General features: G+C 39.6%; 1 protein-coding gene across 1 annotated transcript in view; it reads left to right on the top strand.

Moving 5' to 3' along the window:
- The window catches only part of celsr2 (cadherin, EGF LAG seven-pass G-type receptor 2), a 48,934-nt gene extending 23,221 nt beyond the window's left edge, over positions 1 to 25,713 (top strand). Inside the window, exons 3-33 of the mRNA XM_067397167.1 lie at positions 714 to 936; positions 3,893 to 4,008; positions 5,394 to 5,482; positions 7,196 to 7,353; positions 7,429 to 7,592; positions 7,674 to 7,799; positions 9,844 to 10,010; positions 10,487 to 10,660; positions 10,771 to 10,884; positions 10,959 to 11,133; positions 11,221 to 11,362; positions 11,435 to 11,555; positions 11,725 to 11,908; positions 11,985 to 12,086; positions 13,604 to 13,698; positions 13,773 to 13,982; positions 14,113 to 14,296; positions 14,539 to 14,857; positions 14,928 to 15,095; positions 16,937 to 17,063; positions 18,004 to 18,204; positions 18,278 to 18,565; positions 18,646 to 18,728; positions 18,816 to 18,942; positions 19,063 to 19,173; positions 19,321 to 19,448; positions 22,846 to 22,922; positions 23,457 to 23,618; positions 23,690 to 23,827; positions 23,905 to 24,109; positions 24,574 to 25,713. Of these exons, the coding sequence (XP_067253268.1) occupies positions 714 to 936; positions 3,893 to 4,008; positions 5,394 to 5,482; positions 7,196 to 7,353; positions 7,429 to 7,592; positions 7,674 to 7,799; positions 9,844 to 10,010; positions 10,487 to 10,660; positions 10,771 to 10,884; positions 10,959 to 11,133; positions 11,221 to 11,362; positions 11,435 to 11,555; positions 11,725 to 11,908; positions 11,985 to 12,086; positions 13,604 to 13,698; positions 13,773 to 13,982; positions 14,113 to 14,296; positions 14,539 to 14,857; positions 14,928 to 15,095; positions 16,937 to 17,063; positions 18,004 to 18,204; positions 18,278 to 18,565; positions 18,646 to 18,728; positions 18,816 to 18,942; positions 19,063 to 19,173; positions 19,321 to 19,448; positions 22,846 to 22,922; positions 23,457 to 23,618; positions 23,690 to 23,827; positions 23,905 to 24,109; positions 24,574 to 24,580 (4,685 nt within the window). The 3' untranslated portion in view covers positions 24,581 to 25,713. The remainder of the gene's footprint in view (positions 1 to 713; positions 937 to 3,892; positions 4,009 to 5,393; positions 5,483 to 7,195; positions 7,354 to 7,428; positions 7,593 to 7,673; positions 7,800 to 9,843; positions 10,011 to 10,486; positions 10,661 to 10,770; positions 10,885 to 10,958; positions 11,134 to 11,220; positions 11,363 to 11,434; positions 11,556 to 11,724; positions 11,909 to 11,984; positions 12,087 to 13,603; positions 13,699 to 13,772; positions 13,983 to 14,112; positions 14,297 to 14,538; positions 14,858 to 14,927; positions 15,096 to 16,936; positions 17,064 to 18,003; positions 18,205 to 18,277; positions 18,566 to 18,645; positions 18,729 to 18,815; positions 18,943 to 19,062; positions 19,174 to 19,320; positions 19,449 to 22,845; positions 22,923 to 23,456; positions 23,619 to 23,689; positions 23,828 to 23,904; positions 24,110 to 24,573) is intronic.
- The last annotated feature ends 2 nt before the right edge of the window (positions 25,714 to 25,715 follow it).

Below are 25,715 nucleotides of genomic sequence, written 5' to 3'. Positions count from 1 at the left end.
CAAAGACCTTCTGAGAGCGAACGAGTGAATCCGACACACACCGCATCAATATTTCATCAAACTGAGGAAAAGTGTGTGTGTGTGTGTGTGAACAGGAAGATGGTGCGACTGGCACACACACAAATGTTTCCGTTATGATGAGCGTGACGAATCGTCTTTTGTGTGTCGAACAGTGTCAGCTTTGTTTTTCACAACGACACACACACACACACACACACACACACACACATTCGTCTTCCTCTACGTTTCTGCATTTTTACCTCCATCCTTAAGAAAGAAAATCACAAGTTAAACCTCTTCAGCATCTCAGTTGTTTCTCTTAGATAGTAATGAGATAAGACAGAGATCGAATTGAGACATTTGCTGAAGTTTCTCTTAAGAAAAAGACGCATATGTTTGATTTATTGTATGTGTTAAATTACTTTCATTATAAGACTGATCTCTTTAAAGTCTCAGATGTTTCTCCTGGAGATGAAAATGCGATTTCTCAGATGTTTCTCCTGAGAAAACAGCTCTCGTGTGTCTCCCAGTTTGAGAAGAGATCTCAACGGTGTCTCAAACTGCTCAAGTCTCGATCAAAAGTCGGAGATCTCAGTCTGAACATTAGACATTCTACCATTGGGTCTGATTCAGGAGAAACATCTGAGACGACTCTTCAGGGAAGTGTTATTGTGTTCAGAGGCTGGACTAAACTCTTTCCGTCTGTCTGTCAGGTGAGCGGTGCGAGATCTCGTCACGCTCCGGCCGCTGCGCCGACGGCGTGTGTAAGAACGGCGGGACGTGTCTCAACCTGCTGGTGGGCGGCTTCAGGTGCGAGTGTCCGTCCGGAGGCTTCGAGAAGCCCTTCTGCCTCATGAGCTCCAGGAACTTCCCGCCGCAGACCTTCGTCACCTTCAAGGGCCTCCGGCAGCGCTTCCACTTCACGCTCTCGCTGTCGTGAGTATTCACCGATGAAGCCGTCAGCGTGTTTGTTCATTAGTCAGTGGTTAATGAAGCTCGTTCTTCTGGATGTTTGCTGGGAGCGTTATATAAACCTTATTCAGCACTATTTGTGGCAAATATTGTCATCCCGGAGCGTCAGCGCCGGCCCCCAGGTCGTGTTGATCTGTCAGTCTCCAGTGGGAAAACAGATGCGCTGTCCGGATGCTCCGCTTTGCTCTTTTCTTTCTCTCTTTCTCTCACTCTTGTTTGCTGATGAATGCTCTGTCAGTCGGCTGTTTAGTGACTGTATAGACTGTGTGTTTTGCTCCGAGACGTCCAGGACTGATGAGGGCTTTTTACACGGGTTGCTCGGCGCTGAGGGGCGAATCTCGGGTGTTTTCTGAAGGTTCAAAGGGTCATATTGTGAGTTTCTCTCCAAAAACGTCCAAAATGAACATGCTGGCATCGGTCGAAACATTAAAAGCCTGTTTACACCAGGAGAGATAACTATAAAGATAACGATCATTTTAGCGTCCACACTAATGCACGTTATCGTTGGTTATTATGAACCGTTCCTCAGAATTGGTGCAAACTTGCTGCCCCACAAAAAACACATTAAAAAGCATTTGAATTTTAGATGTTTACTGAGATCCTTCTATTCAATCCTGCAATAATATTTCAAATATCCGTAAGATTAATATATATTCATCATTTACTTTCAATTGACAGGTGTCTGTCCTGAACCCTGACCCCTACATTTCAACTTGTGAAATTATATTTTTGATTTTTTCTTTTTAAAAAGTGAAGTTAAAAAAATATTTATTTTATATTTCTATTTTTAAGTCATGAAACTTTATGTAAAAAAAAGTGTCCCGCATGTTCATGAGTCATTGATCTGAGACATTTCTGATCAGGAGATATTCGTGTGTTCCTCCTCTCACAGCCTCACTTTCACAGCAGATTCTGAGTTAAATGTGTTCAGAAGCCTGAAAATCTGTGAGGAGCTTTAAGGAACGTCACTAACAAACACCTTTTCTGCAATTAAACACACTTTTCTGGCTGTTATTCTGTAAAATTAAGTTTTTGTGTGTGTTTAACTGTTCAGAACTGTGATACATAACCATGTGATCATCATCTTTGAGCGGCTCAAAAGTGTCAATAATTGTCACTACCGAAACTTCATCACATTTCGGTCATGACTGTTTCGGTAGTGACATCATTGTTTCGGTAGTGACAAAAGTACACATAATCATTTATTTGGGGGAAATAAACACAATTTTAGTACAGTTATGCAAATCATTAGTATTTTATTATGTTTTAATGTGTGAGTTAAATTGTGTCATGTGATGTGTCACTACCAACACATTACTGTCACGACCGAAACATGGGATGATTTGTCAGAAATAAAGTATATTGAATGATCAACTAAGACATTATTATAGTGTTGGTTCAAACTAATGAATCCTTCACTTTGAAATCAGTTTGATAAACTTTATGACTTTTACAAAGAAAGATTGGATTCAAAATACAACAAATCTCATAAATTACACTTGAAATATTGTTAAAATTGTAATTGTTATTGATTTACCTGTGAAACCTTTCTTTAAAAAATAGCAAAAAACTATATTTACAAGGTAGATGAGAACAAAATCTCAATAGATCAAGGTAACCCTTCTTATTAAATGATTTATTATTGTGTTTCGGTAGTGACAAATTTGAGGAGAGGAAAAATATTCCAAAACTTTCTGAAAATACAATATGAGAATTAACTGCACAATTACTAGAAATGTGAGTCTTAGATATTATACAATTTGCATGCATGCAAAATATGTGGAAAAAGACATTTTTTTCAAGACGTTTCGAACTTTTGTCATCTGTCACTTTAAATGCTCGATGCAGGATGAATTCTGATTGGCTGTCAGTGTGTTTATCATTCATCGCTCTGAGAGATTCCAGCGATATCGTGACAGTTGTTCTGTGGACTCATTGGGAACAAACGGCATGTCTGAACGAGCTCAGTAGCAGTGTGTGAGATGAAGCAGGATTCGGGGTGATGCTGAAGGAGAAATGAAGGGTGTGTGTGTCTCTGGAGATGCGATTATTCTCCTCAGTAACCAGGTCAACAGCACTAAACCCCACGGCTAAACCATCAGATACACTCGCTCTGTCTCGCAGATCTCAAATGCACATATATATTTATTATAATAATGCTACTAATTGTGGGTGCAAAAATGAAATATGAAATTACATAGGATTAAAGATGGATAAGCATTGAAAATAGTAATCTATTATTAATATTGTTTTTCTCTCATTACATTTGCATTGTTTGTCTAGCAGATGACGAGCGTCTCTCGCTGTTTCTCCTGCTCTGGGTTTTCAGGTTTTATCTGCAGTTTAATAATAACAATGTCAGGGTTGTGTTTGTTTGATTCTGTCTATTTTCGCTCATGTTCCCTGCTGCTGCTCGCTGACCTACTTTAACTTTATAAATGTGAGGCGGATACCTGTGATGATCTGCTGCAGTCACCGCGGCAACACACTGAAGGCCCGACTGCTCTTCACTGTTTATTAATGTGTTTAATAACTCCGTCATCACCGGATCTAGTGCTGATCGTGACACCAGAAGATCACAGACTAGCAACCACTTAGAACACTCAAGAAACTGCATAGCAACCACTCAGAACACCTTAGCAACCGCATAGCAACGCCCTAGCAACCACTCATTGTGCACGCATGTTTCCTTCAGTGAATGTGTGTGTGTGTTTAATCTACTGATGTTCCTTCAGCAGAAACACTGAGTTTAATCTGGGCTGACATGATTTGACTGGGAATGGGAATGATGGACTTAAAGATGTATCCACACACACACACACACACACACACACACACACACACACACACACACACACACACACATCATTAAAAGGCTGATTTGGTAATCCTCTGTAACCGTCATGTTTCTGTTCTCCAGTTTTGCGACTCGAGAGCCCAACGGTCTGCTGCTGTATAACGGACGCTTCAACGAGAAACACGACTTCATCGCTCTGGAGATCGTTAACGAACAGATCCAGCTTACGTTCTCCGCAGGTAAATGGAATAAACATAAAAAAGTTTATTGCAAATTTTTATTATACAATTCTGACTTTTTTTCTCAGAATTACGATATAATTACTGCATTAACTTGCTAAACCATTTAGTGCTTTGTAAGTAATTAACAAGATTTTAAAATCTATACGATGTTTAACAGGAAGCCAATGCAGTGATGACAGAACTGGGCTAATATGGTCATACTTCCTAGTTCTAGTAAGAACTCTAGCTGCTGCATTTTGTACGAGCTGTAGTTTATTTATCAAGCGGGAGGAACAACCACCCAGTAGAGCGTTACAGTAATCTAGCCATGAGGTCATGAACACATGAACTAACTGTTCTGCATTCTTCATTGAGAGCATATGTCGTAGTTTAGATATATTTTTAAGATGGAAGAATGCGGTTTTACAGATGCTAGTAACATGGCCTTCAAATGAAAGATTGGTATCAAAGAGCACACCCAGGTTCCTAACTGACGACGAAGACTTAACAGAGCAGCCATCAAGTGTTAGACAGTATTCTAGATTATTACGTGAAGAAGTTTTCGGTCCAAAAATTAGAATCTCTGTTTTTCCTGAATTTAGTAGTTTTTGATGATTTAACAAGTTTAGACAATTCTTCCTCTCCTAAAGCAGTAAATGAATTGAATTTTTCTTCAGGGACACTACAATGCACTGTCTGACACGATACTGTAGTAGACGGTTGCATGGTTATAATATTCTCTCTAATATTGTCAATCTTGCAAGTAAAGAAGTTCATAAAGTCATTACTGCTTATTAATTTTAGCCACTGTATCAAATAAATACCTAGGGTTGTGTTTATTTTCTTCTAAAAGATTTGAGAAATAAGCAGATCTAGCAGTTTTTAGGACCTTTCGATATGCAGTAACACTATCTTTCCACGAAATGTGAAAACTTGTAGTTTTGTTTTCTTCTAGCTGCTCTCCATTTTTCTGGCTGCTCTCTTAAGGGCCCGAGTGTGCTCATTGTACCACGGCGTTGGATTAATTTCCTTAATCTTTTTTAAACGCAAAGGAGCAACTGAATCTAATGTGCTGGAAAAGACAGAGGCAATAGTTTGTTGCAACATCAAGGTTTTCTAAGCTGTCTGGTATGCTAAGGCGATGAAACTGATCAGGAAGGTTATTTATAAAGCAATCTTTAGTGGTAGAAGTGATGTTCTACCATATTTGTAACAGGGATTTGGTTCTTGACCCAGAAGCTTATATTTTATTGGTCATCAGTTATTTCACAGAGCATTACATTCATCCATTCATCTTCAGATCTTTAATGTGTGTCAGTTTATTCAGCCCTGAAGGTGATTAAGAATCTGCATATGAATGTATTCGTATGATGTTACAACATTGCGATCTTTTCCCCCTGTAGGTGAGACGAAGACGACGGTGTCTCCCTTCATCGCGGGTGGAGTCAGTGATGGCCGCTGGCACACGGCACACGTGCGCTACTACAACAAGGTGAGAGAGACAGGATGTGACATCATGAGGAGCATGAGAGACTGATCTGCCTGATCTGTTTGCCTCGGGGTTGCGTGTATGAAATATAGGACAGATTCTGTGTGTGTGTGTGTGACCTCATGCATTGTGTTCAACTCCTTTAAGACATCACACACACACACACACACACACACACACACAAATAATGGGGTCAGAGGTCAGTAGAGGCGTTTTCTTTCATTCGTAAATGCTTGTTTTTGATGTCACTGAATGTGATTCATCATCACCATCATCACATTTTATAGAATAAAACTATTGAATTCAACCTACGTTTTGCTTTTATAAGAGTTCAAATCTCATGTGTCACAGTCATAAAGAGTCGGCTTATGAACACAATGATAATTTTTACAGAAGAAATAACAGAAATACTGGAATCAATCTCAGGATTCTCTGTGTGTGTGTGTGTGTGTGTGTGTGTGTGTGAGTGTGTGTGTGTGCTTTTGTTTATATTACATTGTGGGGACCAAATGTCCCCATGATGTAATATAAACCTGAGTTCACCTACATCGTGGGGACCAGCCAGCGGTCCCCACAATGTAAATGGGTTTATAAATCATATAGAATGAGTTTTTGTGAAAAAGTAAAAGTTTGCACAGTTTCCTGTGAGGGTTAGGTTTAGGGGTAGGGGCAGGGTAGGGGGATAGAATGTACAGTTTGTTCAGTGTAAAATGCATTGAAGTCTATGGAAAGTCCCCACAATTCACAAAAACAAACATGTGTGTGTGTGTGTGTGTGTGTGTGTGTGTGTGTGTGTGTGTGTGTGTGTGTGTGTGTGTGTGTGTGTGTGTGTGTGAGTGTGTGTGAGTGTGTGTGTGTGTGTGTGTGTGTGTGTGTGTGTGTGTGTGTGTGTGTGTGAGTGTGTGTGTGTGTGTGTGTGTGTGTGTGTGTGTGTGTGTGTGTGTGTGTGTGTGTGTGTGTGTGTGTGTGTGTGTGTGTGTGAGTGTGTGTGTATGTGAGTGTGTGTGTGAGTGTGTGTGTGAGTGTGTGTGAGTGTGTGTGTGTGTGTGAGTGTGTGTGTGTGTGTGTGTGTGTGTGTGTGTGTGTGTGTATGTGAGTGTGTGTGTGAGTGTGTGTGTGTGTGTGTGTGTGTGTGTGTGTGTGTGAGTGTGTGTGTATGTGAGTGTGTGTGTGAGTGTGTGTGTGTGTGTGTGTGTGTGTGTGTGTGAGTGTGTGTGTATGTGAGTGTGTGTGTGAGTGTGTGTGTGTGTGAGTGTGTGTGAGTGTGTGTGTGTGTGTGAGTGTGACCTGCCCAGAGGGGTCAGTCTGAAAGGGGTCGTGACCTCTCAGTGATGAGATCATTCATTAATTGAGGTTCTCGTTCGTTCGAGTGGAATCAGATGACGGTTTGAACTCTACGAGACGCTGGACAGATAGACAACTCATATTCATATTATTTATAAATATTAATTATTTTAATATACACAATAATTATAATTATTTTTGTATGTGTATATATATATTTATAGATATCTATATAAGAATATAGATATATATTTATATTTATATATATAATTTCCTAAATTACTAGATGCTGGACAGATAAAAATACATCACAGATGAAGATGAAGCTCATCGCACGTCTGTCTGTCTGTGGTGTATTTTTATCTGAAATGCTCTGGCGTCTGGACGGTTGTGTTTGATGCTGCTGCTCTCTGATCTTCCCATCTCTCTCAGCCCGTCCTGAACCGGGCCGGTCTTCCTCAGGGTCCCTCCGATCAGAAGGTCGTCGTGGTAACAGTGGACAACTGCGACACCTCTGTGTCGCTGCGCTTCGGTCACGTGATCGGAAACTACACGTGCTCCGCCCAGGGCAGCCAATCAGGATCCAAGAAGTAAGAGTGTGTTTGTGATGTCAAGGAATGAACGATAATCTTTTGCGAATTCTTACTTCAGTGTTCACTGCGCAGGTCTCTGGATCTGACGGGTCCGCTGCTGCTGGGTGGTGTTCCCAAACTCCCGGAAGAGTTTCCCGTCCGGAGCCGGCAGTTCATCGGCTGCATGAAGGACCTGCGCATCGACGAGAAACACATCGACATGGCGGGATTCATCGCGAATAACGGAACGCTAGCCGGTGAGGCGCTATTGATGTTTTATCGCAATTACCGTGATGGAGAGTTGCCATAATGTGCGTACAATGTGGCTGTTTTCCCAGGATGCTCAGCGAAGCGTCACTTCTGCAGCAACAACCCATGTCTGAACGGCGGCAGCTGCGTGAATCTGTGGGGTTCGTTCCGATGCGACTGCGCACTGGGCTTCGGAGGACGCAACTGCGAGAAAGGTGAGCGGAGATGAGCGTCGACTGTTATACTGTAACGATAAAGATATAGTAAACCATTCTAAATGTAAAAGAATAACAGAATCCACAACACAACTATAACGATAATGGCACAAACTGCAGTGTGCGCTTATAACAAACTGAACAATATCGTCTGCTGTTGTGAATATTAATATAGTTATTGTTACAGTTATCATCCGCTGGTGTGGATGCTAATATAGTTATCGTTACAGTTATCGTCCGCTGGCGTGGATATTAATATAGGTATTGTTACAGTTATCGTGCGCTATTGTGAATACTAATATAGTTATCGTTACAGTTATCGTCTGCTGGCGTGGATGCTAATATTGATATCGTTACAGTTATCAACCGCTGGTGTGGATGCTAATATTGTTATTGTTATAGTTACAGTTATCGTCCGCTGCTGTTGACGCTAATATAGTTATCATTACAGTTATCGTCCGCTGGTGTGGATATTAAATAATATTGTTATTGTTATTGTTATAGTTACAGTTATCGTCCGCTGGCGTTGATATTAATATAGTTATTGTTACAGTTATCATCCGCTGGTGTGGATGCTAATATAGTTATCGTTACAATTATCGTCCGCTGGCGTGGATGTTAATATAGGTATTGTTACAGTTATTGTCCGCTGGCGTGGATGTTAATATAGTTATCGTTACAATTATCGTCCACTGGCGTGGATGTTAATATAGGTATTGTTACAGTTATCGTCTGCTGGTGTGGATGCTAATATAGTTATCGTTACAATTATCGTCCGCTGGCGTGGATGTTAATATAGGTATTGTTACAGTTATCGTCCGCTTGCGTGGATGTTAATATAGTTATCGTTACAATTATCGTCCACTGGCGTGGATGTTAATATAGGTATTGTTACAGTTATCGTCCGCTGGCGTGGATGTTAATATAGTTATCGTTACAATTATCGTCCGCTGGCGTGGATGTTAATATAGGTATTGTTACAGTTATCATCCGCTGGTGTGGATGCTAATATAGTTATCGTTACAATTATCGTCCGCTGGCGTGGATGTTAATATAGGTATTGTTACAGTTATCGTCCGCTTGTGTGGATGTTAATATAGTTATCGTTACAATTATCGTCCGCTGGCGTGGATGTTAATATAGGTATTGTTACAGTTATCGTCCGCTTGCGTGGATGTTAATATAGTTATCGTTACAATTATCGTCCGCTGGCATGGATGTTAATATTGATATCGTTATAGTTATCGTCCGCTGGTGTGGATATTAAATAATATTGTTATCGTTATAGTTATCGTTACAATTATCGTCCGCTGGCGTGGATGTTAATATAGGTATTGTTACAGTTATCGTCCGCTTGCGTGGATGTTAATATAGTTATCGTTACAGTTATCGTCCGCTGGCATGGATGTTAATATTGATATCGTTACAGTTATCGTCCGCTGGTGTGGATATTAAATAATATTGTTATCGTTATTGTTATAGTTACAGTTATCGTCCGCTGGCGTTGATATTAATATAGTTATTGTTACAGTTATCATCCGCTGGTGTGGATGCTAATATAGTTATCGTTACAGTTATCGTCCGCTGGCATGGATGTTAATATTGATATCGTTACAGTTATCGTCCGCTGGTGTGGATATTAAATAATATTGTTATCGTTATTGTTATAGTTACAGTTATCGTCCGCTGGTGTGGATGTTAATATAGTTATCGTTACAGTTATCGTCCGCTGGCATGGATGTTAATATTGATATCGTTACAGTTATCGTCCACTGGTGTGGATATTAAATAATATTGTTATCGTAATTGTTATAGTTACAGTTATCGTCCGCTGATGTAAACGCTAATATAGTTATTTGTACAGTTATCGACCGCTGGTGTGGATGCTAATATTGTTATTGTTATAGTTATCGTTATAATTATCATCCGCTGGCGTAGACGCTAATATAGTTATCGTTACAGTTATCTTTATAGTTATTGTTTTTGATGTGAACAGGCATTTAGTGATGAATCAGTCAGTAATGACGTATGTCTGTCTGTGCAGTGATGCCGAACCCGCTGCGTTTCCAAGGTAACAGTCTGTTGTCGTGGAGTAATCTGGCTGTCGTGGTAACGGTTCCTTGGCACCTGGAGTTCATGTTTCGCACACGACAGCTGACAGCAACACTGCTACACATCAGTTCAGGACAACATCACAACCTCACCATACAGGTACACACACACACACTCTCTCTCTCTCACACACGCACACACACACACACACACACACACACACACACACACACACACACACTCAGTTGAACAGCTTCAGCAGCAGATGCACTCACTCTACACTGATTCTGAATGTGTCTTCAGCTCCACCTGCTGGCCGTGTGAGATATAACACACCACTGACACCTTATTCATGATGAACTTGAGCATTATCAGGCAGTTTTTGTTGTTATTAGATTTTAAAAACACCACAAACACATTTTTATTTGTGTGTGTAAATGTATTTAGAGTGAGATATATACATTTTATAAATTAAATAAAAAAGAAGAGATTTGTGCTTGCTCTTGCGAGTCAGTGTCAGGTGATGTTGGGGTGGGGCATTCTCGTTCTAGAGAGCGTTTGATTGGACAAACAGGATGATGTAGTGCAGGATGATGTCATCAGCCATTACTAACGGTCATGTGTGTGTCTGTCAGCTGAGGGAGGGGTGTGTGGTGACGACCGTCCAGCGCGGCGAGGACTCCGCCGTGTCTCGTGTTGATGATGTCACGGTGAGCGACGGCCAGTGGCATCACGTGTTGCTGGAGCTCCGCGGCCCCGCGTTGGGCGCCATAACGGCGGCGCTGAGCCTCGACCACGGCCTGTACACGGTGAGACACGTCACATTTACAGATGAAGGACGTCACGTTACAGTCAACCACATGACACGTCTGTGTGTGTGTGTGTGTGTGTGTGTGTGTGTGTGTGTGTGTGTGTGTAGACGTCTATGGATCTAGACTCCAAGTTAAAAGGCGTTAAACTGAAGACTCTGAGCGTCGGCGGCGTCGCAGACGGCAGGAATAAAGTCATCAGTGGGTTCAGAGGATGCGTTCAGGTGATTGTCACAAACACACACATGTGATCATCACAGTCACATCCCACACACACTCACTGTGAGATCCTCCGCAGGGCTTGCGTCTGGGCGAATCCACCTCCGCTGCTGTGTTTCCCAGCATGCCTCAGGCGCATGTCGTGAACGTTGAGTCGGGCTGCAGTCTGCCGAACCCCTGCGGATCGAACCCGTGTCCCGCGCACAGCGACTGCAGCGACGACTGGGACACGCACTCGTGCCGCTGCCACACCGGTCAGTCATATTTTCATTTGCATATTTCTCACTTTCACTAAATATATCATATATGCACACATATATCTTGTTATTATTCCTGAACAGGTTACTATGGCAACAACTGCACCGACGCCTGCGCGCTGAACCCCTGCGAGCACCAATCAGCATGCAGTAGGAAGTCAAGCTCCGCCCACGGATACACATGCAACTGTCCCAGCAGCTACTTCGGCCAGTACTGCGAGAAAAAGTACGAAATGTTTCCTGACGCACTCACTGCTGTGATGATGTGTGTACTAATGTGTGTGTGTGTGTGTGTCAGGACGGACCTGCCGTGTCCCCGCGGATGGTGGGGCGATAAGTCATGTGGTCCGTGTAACTGTGACACGGCTAAAGGATTCGACGCCGACTGTAACAAGACCAGCGGAGCGTGTCGCTGCAAGGTAACTGTCTGAAGATTCGTTAAAATGATCATTTGTCAATTAAATCATAAAATACATTAAAGTGATTCGTCTGTTTTCTTTCCTTACAAAACTGGAAAACACGTCATTACCGTCACACATCGCTCCAGAATACAGTGGTGATGACGTAACGTGTCGTTTCTCTCCTCAGGACAATCACTTCCGGCCTGCGTCCAGCGACGCGTGTCTGCTGTGCGACTGTTACGCCGTGGGCTCGTTCTCCCGCGCGTGTGACCGGGACAGCGGTCAGTGTCAGTGTAAGCCAGGGGTCATAGGTCGCCAGTGTGACCGCTGCGATAACCCGTTTGCCGAGGTCTCGTCCAGCGGCTGTGAAGGTCAGACTCTTACGCTCATTACACTGTCGTGTCCCTTCCCAGAATTCCTCCAGTGACACGTGTTTGTGTGTTCCAGTGATCTACGACAGCTGTCCTCAGGCCATCGAAGCGGGAATCTGGTGGCCGAGGACCAAGTTTGGTTTACCGGCCGCCGTCTCGTGTCCGAAAGGATCCATCGGTAGGAATGAAGCAGCATTTAACATATTTAACCTAATTTTTACGTTTTAATGCTAACTTAGATGCCGCAATTACACCAAACTATGTGGAAATTTTGTCATGTGATTTTGTATTTTTAGGGTGGTACTAAATTATATTTATGCAGTAGTTACAGTATAATCCATTTATTTACTTTTTGATCATAGACCTGAAATTGAAATATAAACTTTCTTAAATCTTGAATCTTTGGAGCAACAGACTGAAGTTTGGTCTCTTTTTAAAGATGACATTTAACAGATTATTGCTGAAATTTTTAAAAGGTATACTAAGGGTGCGTTCACACTTGTCATGTTTGGTTCGATTAAAACGAACCCTGGTGCGGTTGCTCGGTTAGTGCGGTTCATTTGAACATATGTGAACGCTGCCATCCGAACCCTGGTGCGCACCAAACAAGCGGACCGAGACCCATCTTTTCAGCGGGGAGACGAGACCCTAAAAAGGACAGAATCATCGCGCATTTCGGTTTTTCTCGTCATAATTGCGAGTTTGCCCATCACAGGCATCAGACACGCGTCTCCATTTAGCAGATCATTTGTGTGTGTGACGGATGGATTCCCGCCGGTGTTTTGACTACTTTACACATTATATAAGCTCTTCACGAGTTCCCAGCTGGCCAAAATACCATCACATGCAGGCTACACAGCGCTACACACACACAACGAGCGCATTTACCTCAGCACACAGCACAGTTTTGGATGTTCGGTAAGTTCCGTCTCAAAATAGGCAATACGTCATAAAATCCGACCAATCAGGTTGTGAATGTATCCCTATGCCTTAAGGTTCGGTATCTTTTGGTTCGGTGATAAAATTGCCAATGTTAACGCTAACCGGACCAGGACTTTGTTTTTTTTTTTCTTCTTTGGTCCGGACCAAATGGACCAAATGAACCAAACTACAAGTGTGAACGCACCCTTAAACTTATAGAATTGTAAGTTTAATATGAAATATATATTTTCCAAAACACATTATACTCTAAAACTGTGAGAAAATCAAAGCCATAAATGTAAACAAGTTGTGTTCCAAATTTGAGGTTGAAATCTCAAAAAAATGAGCTTTCAGTAAGATTTTGTTTGGGCGCAGTACCAAACGCTTCCACTAGATGAAATTCACTTCCCATTCATTTCCAAAGCACCATTTTTAACAAAAAGGAGCACAAGTGTGACTGTATTATCAGAACCATTTAACCTTTTTGAATCATGTCCATTATGTTTTTGTGTTCATATAGCAAGTACCAAAACCTTTACCAAGTTTTGGAACATTCCAATGAAGCAAAAAATTTAAAAAAAAACTAAATGTAACATTTTTGGTCAAAAATGACCAAACAGCACCAAATTAAGTAAATCTGCCAAGACTTTTGAGTTACAGTTTAGAAAAATCATATAAAAACCTAAACTGCACTTGAAAATCTATAAAAGAATCAATAAACCTGTAAGCTAAGTACAATTATTTTTTAATTGAAGTGTTTTTGATTGCGCGCAGGAACTGCGATCCGCCACTGTGACGAGCATAAGGGCTGGCTGTCGCCGAACCTCTTCAACTGCACGTCCGTGAGCTTCAGTAAACTCAAGACGCTGGTAAGAATCTCACGCCACACACCAACCGTTCCTGCGTCCTCCGCACGTCCTCACGTGTGTGTTCATGTCCGCAGTCGGAGCGTTTGGCGCGTAACGCGTCTCTGATGGACTCCGCTAACGTTCAGCAGACGGCGGCGCTGCTGCGTAACGCCACGAGGAACGCTAGAGAGTTCTACGGCAGCGACGTGAAGGTGGCGTATCACCTGACACGCTCCATCCTGCAGCACGAGAGCAACCAGCAGGGCTTCAACCTCAGCGCTACACAGGACGTGCTGTTCAACGAGGTACGCTTCAGTGCTAACACACCATTTCTCTCGAGTAAGACTTTTTTTTAAAACATAGTAGCTTGACAGCTGTTGGACGGCAGTATCTTCACCATGACTGTTCTCTGTCTCTGATTGGCCGCTGACGCAGCACCTGATGCAGGTGGGCAGTGCCATCCTGTCGGCGGACACGCGCGGCCACTGGGAGCTCATCCAGAAGACGGAGGGCGGCACAGCCACACTGCTGCGACAGTTCGAGGAGTACACCAACACGCTCGCCCAGAACATGAGGAAGACCTACCTGAGCCCCTTCACCATCGTCACGCCCAACATCGGTCAGAACACGCATGCACACACACTCCTGTCAGCAAACCTAGGTGTACAAGACGAGTGTTTCTGATTGGCTAAAGAATTACAGGCCACTGATTGGCTAAAGAACCACAGGCCACGCCCTCTGACTCTTAGCTCGCTGAAGTCACATATGATTTATCATGACATTTCACTGATATCTGTCAAAGGTAGTGATTTAGTTTTAGTGTTCTGGTATTGTATAAGGACTCCTGGTGTGTAATTCCAGTCATCTCCATCGATCGCTTGGAGAAGATGAATTTCGCCGGAGCCAAACTGCCGCGGTATCAGTCTCTGCGCGGGCCACGCCCACTCGACCTGGAGACGGCCGTCACTCTTCCCGACTCTGTCTTCATCCCTGCCCCCGAGGGCAAAGGTCACCGGCACCACAGCGAGCCAATCCCAGAGTCCGGCAGAAACCACACGGCCAGTCGGAAGAGACGGCACCCGGACGAGCGCGAGCAGGACGCCATCGCCAGCGTGATCATCTTCCACAGCCTGGCGGCACTGCTGCCGGAGAGATACGACACGGACAAGAGGAGCCTGAGGTGAGAGCGGAGCAGATGAACGACTGAGACACTCGCTGATTCACTCTATCTAATGTGTGTGTGTGTTCAGGGTTCCCAAGCGTCCGGTCATCAACACTCCTGTGGTCAGTATAACGGTTCATGATAACGAGGAGTTACTGCAGCACACGCTGGATAAACCAATCACGGTGCAGTTCCGCCTGGTGACCACTGAGGAACGCTCTAAACCCATCTGTGTGTTCTGGAACCACTCCATAGTGTGAGTACTTGCATGAATAATACTCATACTTATATGATTGTGAGTACTTACATGATTAATATTCATATACTTACATGATTAATACTCATAAACTTACATGATTAATACCCATATATCTACATGATTGTGAGTACTTGCATGATTAATACTCATAAACTTACATGATTAATACTCATATACTTTCATGATTAATATTCATAAATATTCAATAATATATAAAAATATATATAAATAATATTTATAATATCATAAATATTCTTACATGATTGCGAGTACTTACATTATTAATACTCATATACTTACATGATTAATACTCATATACTTATATGATTGTGAGTACTTACATGATTAATACCCATATACTTACATGATTAATACTCATAAACTTACATGATTAATACTCATAAACTTACATGATTAATACTCATAAACTTACATGATTAATACTCATAAATATTCAATAATATATAAAAATATATATAAATAATATTTATAATATCATAAATATTCTTACATGATTGCGAGTACTTACATTATTAATAGTCATATACTTACATGATTAATACCCATATACTTACATGATTAATACTCATATACTTACATGATTAATACTCATATACTTTCATGATTAATACTTATATTAATATTCTTACATGATTGCGAGTACTTACATTATTAATACTCATATACTTACATGATTAATACTTATATACTTATATGATTGTGAGTACTTACATGAGTAAGACTCATAGACTGACATGATTAATACTCATATACCTACATGATTAATATTCATAAATATTCAATAATATATAAAAATATATATAAATAATATTTATAATATCATAAATATTCTTACATGATTGCGAGTACTTACATTATTAATACTCATATACTTACATGATTAATACCCATATACTTACATGATTAATACTCATATACTTACATGATTAATACTCATATACTTTCATGATTAATATTCATAAATATTCAATAATATATAAAAATATATATAAATAATATTTATATATATATTTATATATTTTTTGATATATTTACATGATTAATACTCATATACGTGATTAATACTCATATACGTATATGATTGTGAGTACTTACATGATTAATACTCATAAACTTACATGATTAATACTCATATACTTATATGATTGTGAGTACTTACATGATTAATACTCATATACTTACATGATTAATACTCATATACTTTCATGATTAATATTCATAAATATTCAATAATATATACAAATATATATAAATAATATTTATAATAGCATAAATATTCTTACATGATTGCGAGTACTTACATTATTAATACTCATATACTTACATGATTAATACTTATATACTTATATGATTGTGAGTACTTACATGATTAATACTCATATACTTACATGATTAATACTCATATACCTACATGATTAATATTCATAAATATTCAATAATATATAAAAATATATATAAATAATATTAAAATATCATAAATATTCTTACATGATTGCGAGTACTTACATTATTAATACTCATATACTTACATGATTGCGAGTACTTGCACAAATTATACTCATACTTACATGATTACAAGTACTTACATGATTAATACTCATATAGTTACATGAATAATACTTACATGATTGTGAGTACTTACATGATTAATACTTATACTTACATGATTGTAGGTACTTGCAAGAAAAATACTTATACATATATGCTTAGCAATCACATAGCAACTCAGAACACCCTAGCAACTTCTTATCAACCACTTTCTATATAATTTGTCAATATTCTAAGATGTTTGTGTGTGTGTGTGTGTGTGTGCACAGTGCGGGTGGTCCAGGCGGCTGGTCCTCCAAGGGTTGTGAGGTGGTCTTCAGGAACAGCACACACATCAGCTGCCAGTGTTATCACATGACCAGCTTCGCTGTGCTCATGGACATCTCACGCCGAGAGGTGAAGCATACACACAACTCAACCTAATCTAACCATAACCTGCTTACAACCAAGTCTATCACCCTGAAAACCCACCCTGGCAACCATTCAGATTAGCTTAGCAACCATGTAGGAACATGAACCAGAACTTCATAGTAATGAACTTCATAGTTGCCATAGCAACTTCCTAGCAATACCCTAGCAACCATAATTAAAGCCATGCAACCACTGAGAGCACCCTAGAAACTACTTTGGAACTGGTATTTTATTTCTTGATTTATGCTGTATTTTTAGTGTAACACTCTGTACAGGGACTATAGATGTAATACAGCCTTTGGCTAATTCTGATGCAGTTACAGCAATGTCTCTGTTAAATAAAGAAACAATAAAATACAATACCAACCACATAGCAATGCCTTAGCAACCACTACCAACTGCATAGAAACAACATAGCGACTACTGAGAACACCTTAGCAACTGCATAGCAATACCCTAACAACCTCTTAGATGCTACCAACTGTCAAGTAACACCCCAGCAACCACCTGGAACACCCTAGCAACTGCCGAGAAACTTCTGAAAACACCTTAGCAATATTTTTAGCAACCACATAGCAACAACAAAGAAATCACTCACAAACCCCAACCAACTGCCTAGCAACACCCTAGCAACTGCCTAACAAACACTTAGCAACACCCTTGAAATCACTTAGAACTAACCTTGTCAAATTTAGTGACCTGTTTACTTTCAGATCTAGTCTTGTTGTATCCTCAGGTCAGATTGAGTTTCTTTATTTGGTGACAACCTTTTTTTCTAGTCCAAACCACTTTTTTGTGGAAACATGTGGAAGTGTGTGGAATGGGCTGCAGGCGTTTAGTTTCCCTGCAGACGGACATAAACATGTTGAAGTCATTCAGTCAGAGAAACCAGAATCCCTGCAACCAATGCGTGTCTGTGCGTCAGAACGGAGAGATCCTGCCGGTGAAGCTGATCACGTGGAGTTCAGTGGGCGTGACGTTGGGCTTCCTCTTCCTCACCATCGTCTTCCTCACCTGCCTGAGGGCCGCGAGCAGCAACAAGACCAGCATCGTCAACAACGGGGCGGCCGCGCTCTTCATCGCCCACCTCATCTTCATCCTGGGCATCAATCAGGCCGATAATGCGGTAACACTCCCTTCCCATCTGTCTGTCTGTGAGCGTGTCGAACCATGCGTGACTCCGGCTTGTCTCTGTGCAGTTCCTGTGTACGGTGATGGCCATCCTGCTGCACTTCTTCTGGCTGTGCGTCTTCTCCTGGCTGTTCCTGGAGGGGCTGCACGTCTACCGCATGCGGAGCGAGCTGCGCGACATCAACTACGGCCCCATGCGCTTCTACTACCTGATCGGCTGGGGCGTCCCGGCCTTCATCACGGGGCTGGCGGTGGGACTGGATCCCGAGGGCTACGGGAACCCGGACTTCTGTTGGCTCTCGCTCTACGACACCCTCATATGGAGTTTTGCGGGACCCATCGCGTTTGTCGTGTCTGTGAGTGTTTGCGTCGCTCTGCTCACTTCTTCTTGTGTGTGCTGAAAGTGTTTGAATGACAGAGTCTGTTTCTCCCTCAGATGAACGTGTTCCTGTACATCATGGCGTCCAGAGCGTCGTGTTCGCTCAGACAGAAGAACTGCGAGAAGAGAGACGCTCCGGCGTGAGTCTCGTTCACACTCAGTCCTGAAGTGTGTGTTTGTAGTGTGTGTTTGTTAAAGCGCGTGTGTGTGTGTGTGTGTGTGTGCAGGGCGGGTCTGCGGTCGGCGTGTGCCGTGTTGTTCCTGGTGACGGTGACGGGTCTTCTGGCACTGCTGTCGGTCAACAGCGACATGATCCTGTTCCACTATCTGTTTGCAGGATTCAGCTGCGTTCAGGTACCTGCAGCGGCAGTGATGTCGTCAGACGTGAATCTGCTTAGCAACCACTCAGAATACCCTAGCAACACCCCCTACCCTTCTGTTCTGATGTGATCACGTGTGTCTTTGTGTCTTCAGGGCCCGTTTATTTTTTTCTTCCGCGTGGTGTTTAATAAAGAGGCCAGAGACGCCATGCGCTACTGCTGCAGCAAGAAACGCCCTGATCACATGATCAAATCCAAACCATCCGTGAGTCACACACACATTTACACCTGACAAAAACACTACAGATTGAACACTAGATTATTGAAAATCACATTATACTCAATCAGTTGTATTTGTTTGTGCTGCTACATTTACATATTCATCCTCTCTCTCTCTTCGTCTGTCCGTCAGGCGTTCATCTGTAACAGTAATTATGTGGACGGGCGTCTGTATCACCTGCCGTTCGCTGAGTCGAGTGTGTCACTGAACGGAACCCAGAGCAGCAAAACTCACCAGAACTACATGCCCTTCAGCCTCCGGTACACACACACACACACACACACACACATATAAAGAAAATAATAACTATAACCATAAATATAGTAACTGATAACTATACTGATAACTATAATGATAACTATAACTATAATAACTGTAACGATAACTTATTAAATGTAACGATAACTATAACAATAACTATGATAAATGTAATAACTATAACGGCAACTATATTAAATGTAATGATAACTATAACGATAACTATAATAATGTAATGATAACTATAACGATAACTATAACGATAACTATAATAATGTAATGATAACTATAACGATAACTATAACTATAATAAATGTAATGATAACTATAAAGATAACTATAATAATGTAATGATAACTATAACAATACCTATAATAAATGTAATGATAACTATAACGATAACTATAATAATGTAATGATAACTATAACGATAACTATAATAATGTAATGATAACTATAACGATAACTATAACAATAACTATAATAAATGTAATGATAACTATAACAATAACTATTATAAAGTAATGATAACTATAACAATAACTATAATAATGTAATGATAACTATAACGATAACTATAACTAAATGTAATGATAACTATAACGATAACTATAACGATAACTATAATAATGTAATGATAACTATAACGATAACTATAACTATAATAAATGTAATGATAACTATAAAGATAACTATAATAAATGTAATGATAACTATAACAATACCTATAATAATGTAATGATAACTATAACGATAACTATAATAATGTAATGATAACTATAACGATAACTATAATAATGTAATGATAACTATAACGATAACTATAACTATAATAAATGTAATGATAACTATAAAGATAACTATAACTATAATAAATGTAATGATAACTATAAAGATAACTATAATAATGTAATGATAACTATAACGATAACTATAACTATAATAAATGTAATGATAACTATAACAATAACTATTATAAAGTAATGATAACTATAACGATAACTTCAATAAATGTAACGATAACTATAACAATAACTATAATAATGTAATGATAACTATAACGATAACTTCAATAAATGTAACGATAACTATAACAATAACTATAATAATGTAATGATAACTATAACGATAACTATAACTATAATAAATGTAATGATAACTATAAAGATAACTATAATAATGTAATGATAACTATAACGATAACTATAACTACAATAAATGTAATGATAACTATAACGATAACTATAATAAATGTAATGATAACTATAACAATAACTATAAATATAATAAATGTAATGATAACTATAACGATAGCTATAACTATAATAAATGTAATGATAACTATAACGATAACTATAATAATGTAATGATAACTATAACGATAACTATAATAATGTAATGATAACTATAACAATAACTATAACGATAATATAATAAGTGTAATGATAACTATAACAATAACTATTATAAATTAAATGATAACTATAACGAAAACTTCAATAAATGTAATGATAACTATAACGATAACTATAACAATAACTATAATAATGTAATGATAACTATAACGATAGCTATAACTATAATAAATGTAATGATAACTATAACGATAACTATAATAATGTAATGATAACTATAACAATACCTATAATAATGTAATGATAACTATAACGATAACTATAATAGTGTAATGATAACTATAACGATAACTATAACAATAACTATAATGATAACTATAATAATGTAATGATAACTATAACGATAACTATAACAATAACTATAATAAATGTAATGATAACTATAATAAAGTAATGATAACTATAACGATAATAAATTTAATGATAACTATAACGATAACGATAACTATAATAAAGTAATGATAACTATAACGATAACTATAATAAATGTAATGATAACTATAACAATAACTATAATAAAAGTAATAATAACTGTAACGAAAACTATAATAGTGTAATGATAACATAACAATAACTATAATGATAACTATAATAATGTAATGATAACTATAATGATAACTATAACGATAACTATAATAAAGTAATGATAACTATAATGATAACTATAACGATAACTCTAACGATAACTATAATAATGTAATAACTATAACGCTAACTATAATAATGTAATGATAACTATAACGATAACTCTAACGATAACTATAATAAATGTAATAACTAATAAAGATAACTATATTAAATGTAATGATAACTATAAAGATAATTATAATGCTAACTATAACGATAACGATAACTATAGTAACTTTAATGATGACTATAGTAACTGATAACTATAATGATAACTGCAACTATAACGATAACTATGATGATAACTCTAATAACTATAATAATGATAACTATATTAGCGATCACACTGACGCACAATGCTATTCTGTTTATTTTGCGCGCTGCAGTTTTGTCGTCTGCCACTTTTACAGTTTTTTACAATCGCTAGGACACATTTCTCAATACTTAGGCCACTTTTTCAAAACTCTTCACACAGTTCTCCTAACCAACTTTCATCTTGGCACAGCATTTAACTTCACATTCAAAATGCACTAAATCTACCAAAACACTTCATTCATGTCTCAAATCAACTCATTCTTCCAGAACACTAGCAAAGGTTTTCACCTGACAAACACACTTTGTCAGTCATAAAATACTGACCTAAAAACACTAACATCAGGTATCATTATACAATGTTTTATTTTGTAAAATTTCTTAACAACACAAGAATAACAATAATCTCTATTGTTTATAATTCACTGCAGTTTGTTACATGAACCTTGTTTACAAAACAGTACAAAATTATTCCGAAGTTTTCCTCTTTGAATGGATGATAATGAAATTGAAAAACGAATGCTTGTGTTCAGTTTCATCTAATTGCTTTGATAGTATTTGATTCTTTAGATTCAGCATATATTTCATTACAATATTACTGTAGAAATGTAGCATATTGCTGTCTTATTCAGTTTTGTATGATGTTATTGTTTTGAACATAAGTTTAACAGTTTTGAAAACAGTATGTAAGCATGTGCAGATTGGCCTGTACGTACAAAGAGTTTTGGCAGTTGTTGTGTCTGAGTGAGAAAAGAATTGATGAAATTTGAGAGATGTAGTCATTGAATGCATTTTGTGCCAAAGCAATGATAATTGATCCTCAGTTTAGCCCACATAGACTTCTGTTGTGCTCACTGTGTGAAGAGTTTTGCAAAAGTGACCTAAGTATTGAGAAATGTGTCCTAGCGTCTGTAAAAAACTGTAATGCTCGAGCTCTTTAAAGGTGTTGCTTCATGAATACATTTATATGAACTGATAATATTTGTTGATATTTTAATAGGAAAGCGAGACACAAACGACTCATTAAAAACTTGTTTTGTTTCAGTGGAGACGATATGACCAGCAGCCACCTGAGTCTGAGTGAACACAACACACTGTTCAAAGACAAAGAGCAGATGGACGGTACACACACACTCACACACACACACACACACACACACACACACACACACACACACACACACACACACACACACACACACACACACACACACACACACACACACACACACACACACACACACACACACACACACACACACACACACACACACACACACACACACACACACACACACACACACACACACACACACACACACACACACTCACACACACACACACTCACACACACACACACTCACACACACACACACACACACACACACACACACACACACACACACACACACACACACACACACACACACACACACACACACACACACACACACACTCACACACACACACACTCACACACACACACACACACACACACACACACACACACACACACACACACACACACACACACACACACACACACACACACTCACACACACACACACACACTCACACACACACACACACACACACACACACACACACGTGTTTCTTACAGTCAGCTCACTGTAACCTCTGTGTGTGTTTGTGTAGATCACGACTCCGACTCTGACAGCGATCTCTCGGAGCTGGAGGACGATCAGAGCGGCTCGTACGCGTCCACACACTCGTCCGACAGCGAGGAAGACGAGGGCGAGTTCCTGCAGGAGGAATGCTGGGAGAATCTGGCCACCAGCGGCACCATCAAACCTCACGGTACTGCAGACGTGATTTACGTGATTCGTCAGTTCTGTTAGCTCGTGTCTGACGTCCATTCTGTCTGTCAGATGTGTGGGACGGCGAGACAGGAGCGGCAGACGAGCGTCTGAAGGTGGAGACTCTGTCCAAACCAGAGGATCCTGGGACGGAAAACCTGCTGCTGCTGCTGCCCAGTTTACCGAACACCAGCGCGCAGCCGCACAAAGGTCAGAAAGTGCCCAAACATTCTTTAGTCCAAATCGAATGACGACTGCATATTGTAACATGTGACCGTGACACGCAGGAATCCTGAAGAAGAAGCAGCTGTCGCCCATCGCCGAGAGGAACGCCATCAACCGCATACACAACCAGCTGTCCGGAGACTCCGCCTCCTCACGGGGCCCCTCCTCCAGCGAGAGCCGAGGGGGCGGGGCTAGGCGGGGTCATCTGAACGGGGCGTCAGTGAGCGGGCTGACGAAAACGCTCGACAATGACTCGTCTGAATCTGAGTGAGTGATAGTTTGATAGACGATATAAACAATCTCGCGGTTGAGATTTGCTATATAGTATTTCATCGCTTGTATGTGAATAAAGTTGAATGTAGTGTAGTATATAGACGATAATATCGTTACATTTTGTGACTACATTTTTTTTAAAAAATCAGTTTTGCTATATTACAAAGCCCCGCACATGACATGCGAAAAAAAATGATGTATATCGTGGCCACAGATAATCAACTAATTCCCACGACTTACGAGTACGCCAGCACGTTTTACGAAGGAACGAATTAGTTCAACGTGGCCACGATTTACTAAAACGAGAGAACGAATTTGATCTGCATGTCATGTGCGGGGCTCTGTACTGTATATGTGTTACGTTTGCATTTTGACTTTTCTTTTTCTTTATTGATCACCTGACATCATATAGCGACCACGAATCAGAAACGCTTCACGACTGCGGTGTTTCTTTGCAGATGCTGACGAGCGACGAGGGAATGAAGAGGCGAAGAACAATCTTCCTGTTTCTTACCCTCCGTTTGAGTTTTCCTACATTTCACACGACAGCCGATCTGATCCTCCGTGCCAAACGCTGAAGAGAATCGGCCGTTTTTACATTTTTGTTTACATACTTGAAGTGAAGCACTTTTTTATTTCTTTCGTCCTCTCGCCACATCGAAACAACACTGACTTTTTGTAAATGAGTGAAAATATCAGGGAATTTCCTACATGAAGCTAAAGGACTGCTGGACTGAGCTGCTGCTGCTGCATGAGAGAGAAATGAAGGAGCGAATCACGGGAAGAGCGACGATTCCTGATTCAAGCCTTGAACTGCTGACCGATGCCTTCTCCACCAGCACAGCCTTCATTTCGTACCACTGGAGGAGAACAAAACTTTTGATACTTGTTTTTTTGTAAATTTTGGGGACATTTTTATACAAACTTTTAAAAAGACTCACGTTTAAAACCTTTTGAATGAAAACCTTTGTATTTTATAGATTAGCAATGGTCTCAGATGTAAATGTAAACATTTGTCGCAGTGTTGTACAGGCCTCTAACACGTCACGCAAAAACACATGCTGGTAGATCCGTCTCTAACCCGTCCATATGGAAGCTTGTTTCTGGCACAGAATAAAAAAACGTAACTGCGAATTTTTACCTCGCAATTTTGAGAAAAAATAAAAAAAGGTAAATGCAACTTTATATTTCGCAATTGACTGTTTTCTTACAATTACGAGTTTGTATTTCACAATTCTAAAACAATTAAAAAAGGTTATTGTGACTTTATCTCTACAATTGACATTTTTCTCAACTACGAATTTATATTTTGCAATTGCAAGTTATAAACTCATAACTGCGAGCTTATCTTTCACAATTGTGACTAAAACAATTAAAAAAAGTATTTGTTACTTTTTATCTGACAATTTTGACTTTTTTCTTCACAATTTCGACTATATCTCGCAATTATGACAAAAAAACGTAATTGTTACTTTTTATCTCACAATGGTGACTTTTTTCTCACGATTGTGACTATATCTCGCAATTGAGTAAAAAGTGTAACTGCGAATTTTTATCTGACAATTTTGACTTTTTTCTACACAATTTCGACTATATCTCG

Source organism: Chanodichthys erythropterus, chromosome 10, assembly GCF_024489055.1.
Source record: "Chanodichthys erythropterus isolate Z2021 chromosome 10, ASM2448905v1, whole genome shotgun sequence".
In the NCBI taxonomy this organism is placed as follows: domain Eukaryota; kingdom Metazoa; phylum Chordata; class Actinopteri; order Cypriniformes; family Xenocyprididae; genus Chanodichthys; species Chanodichthys erythropterus.
Note: the sequence above shows the minus strand (reverse complement) of the source record. Positions and strands in the feature narration are given on the sequence as shown.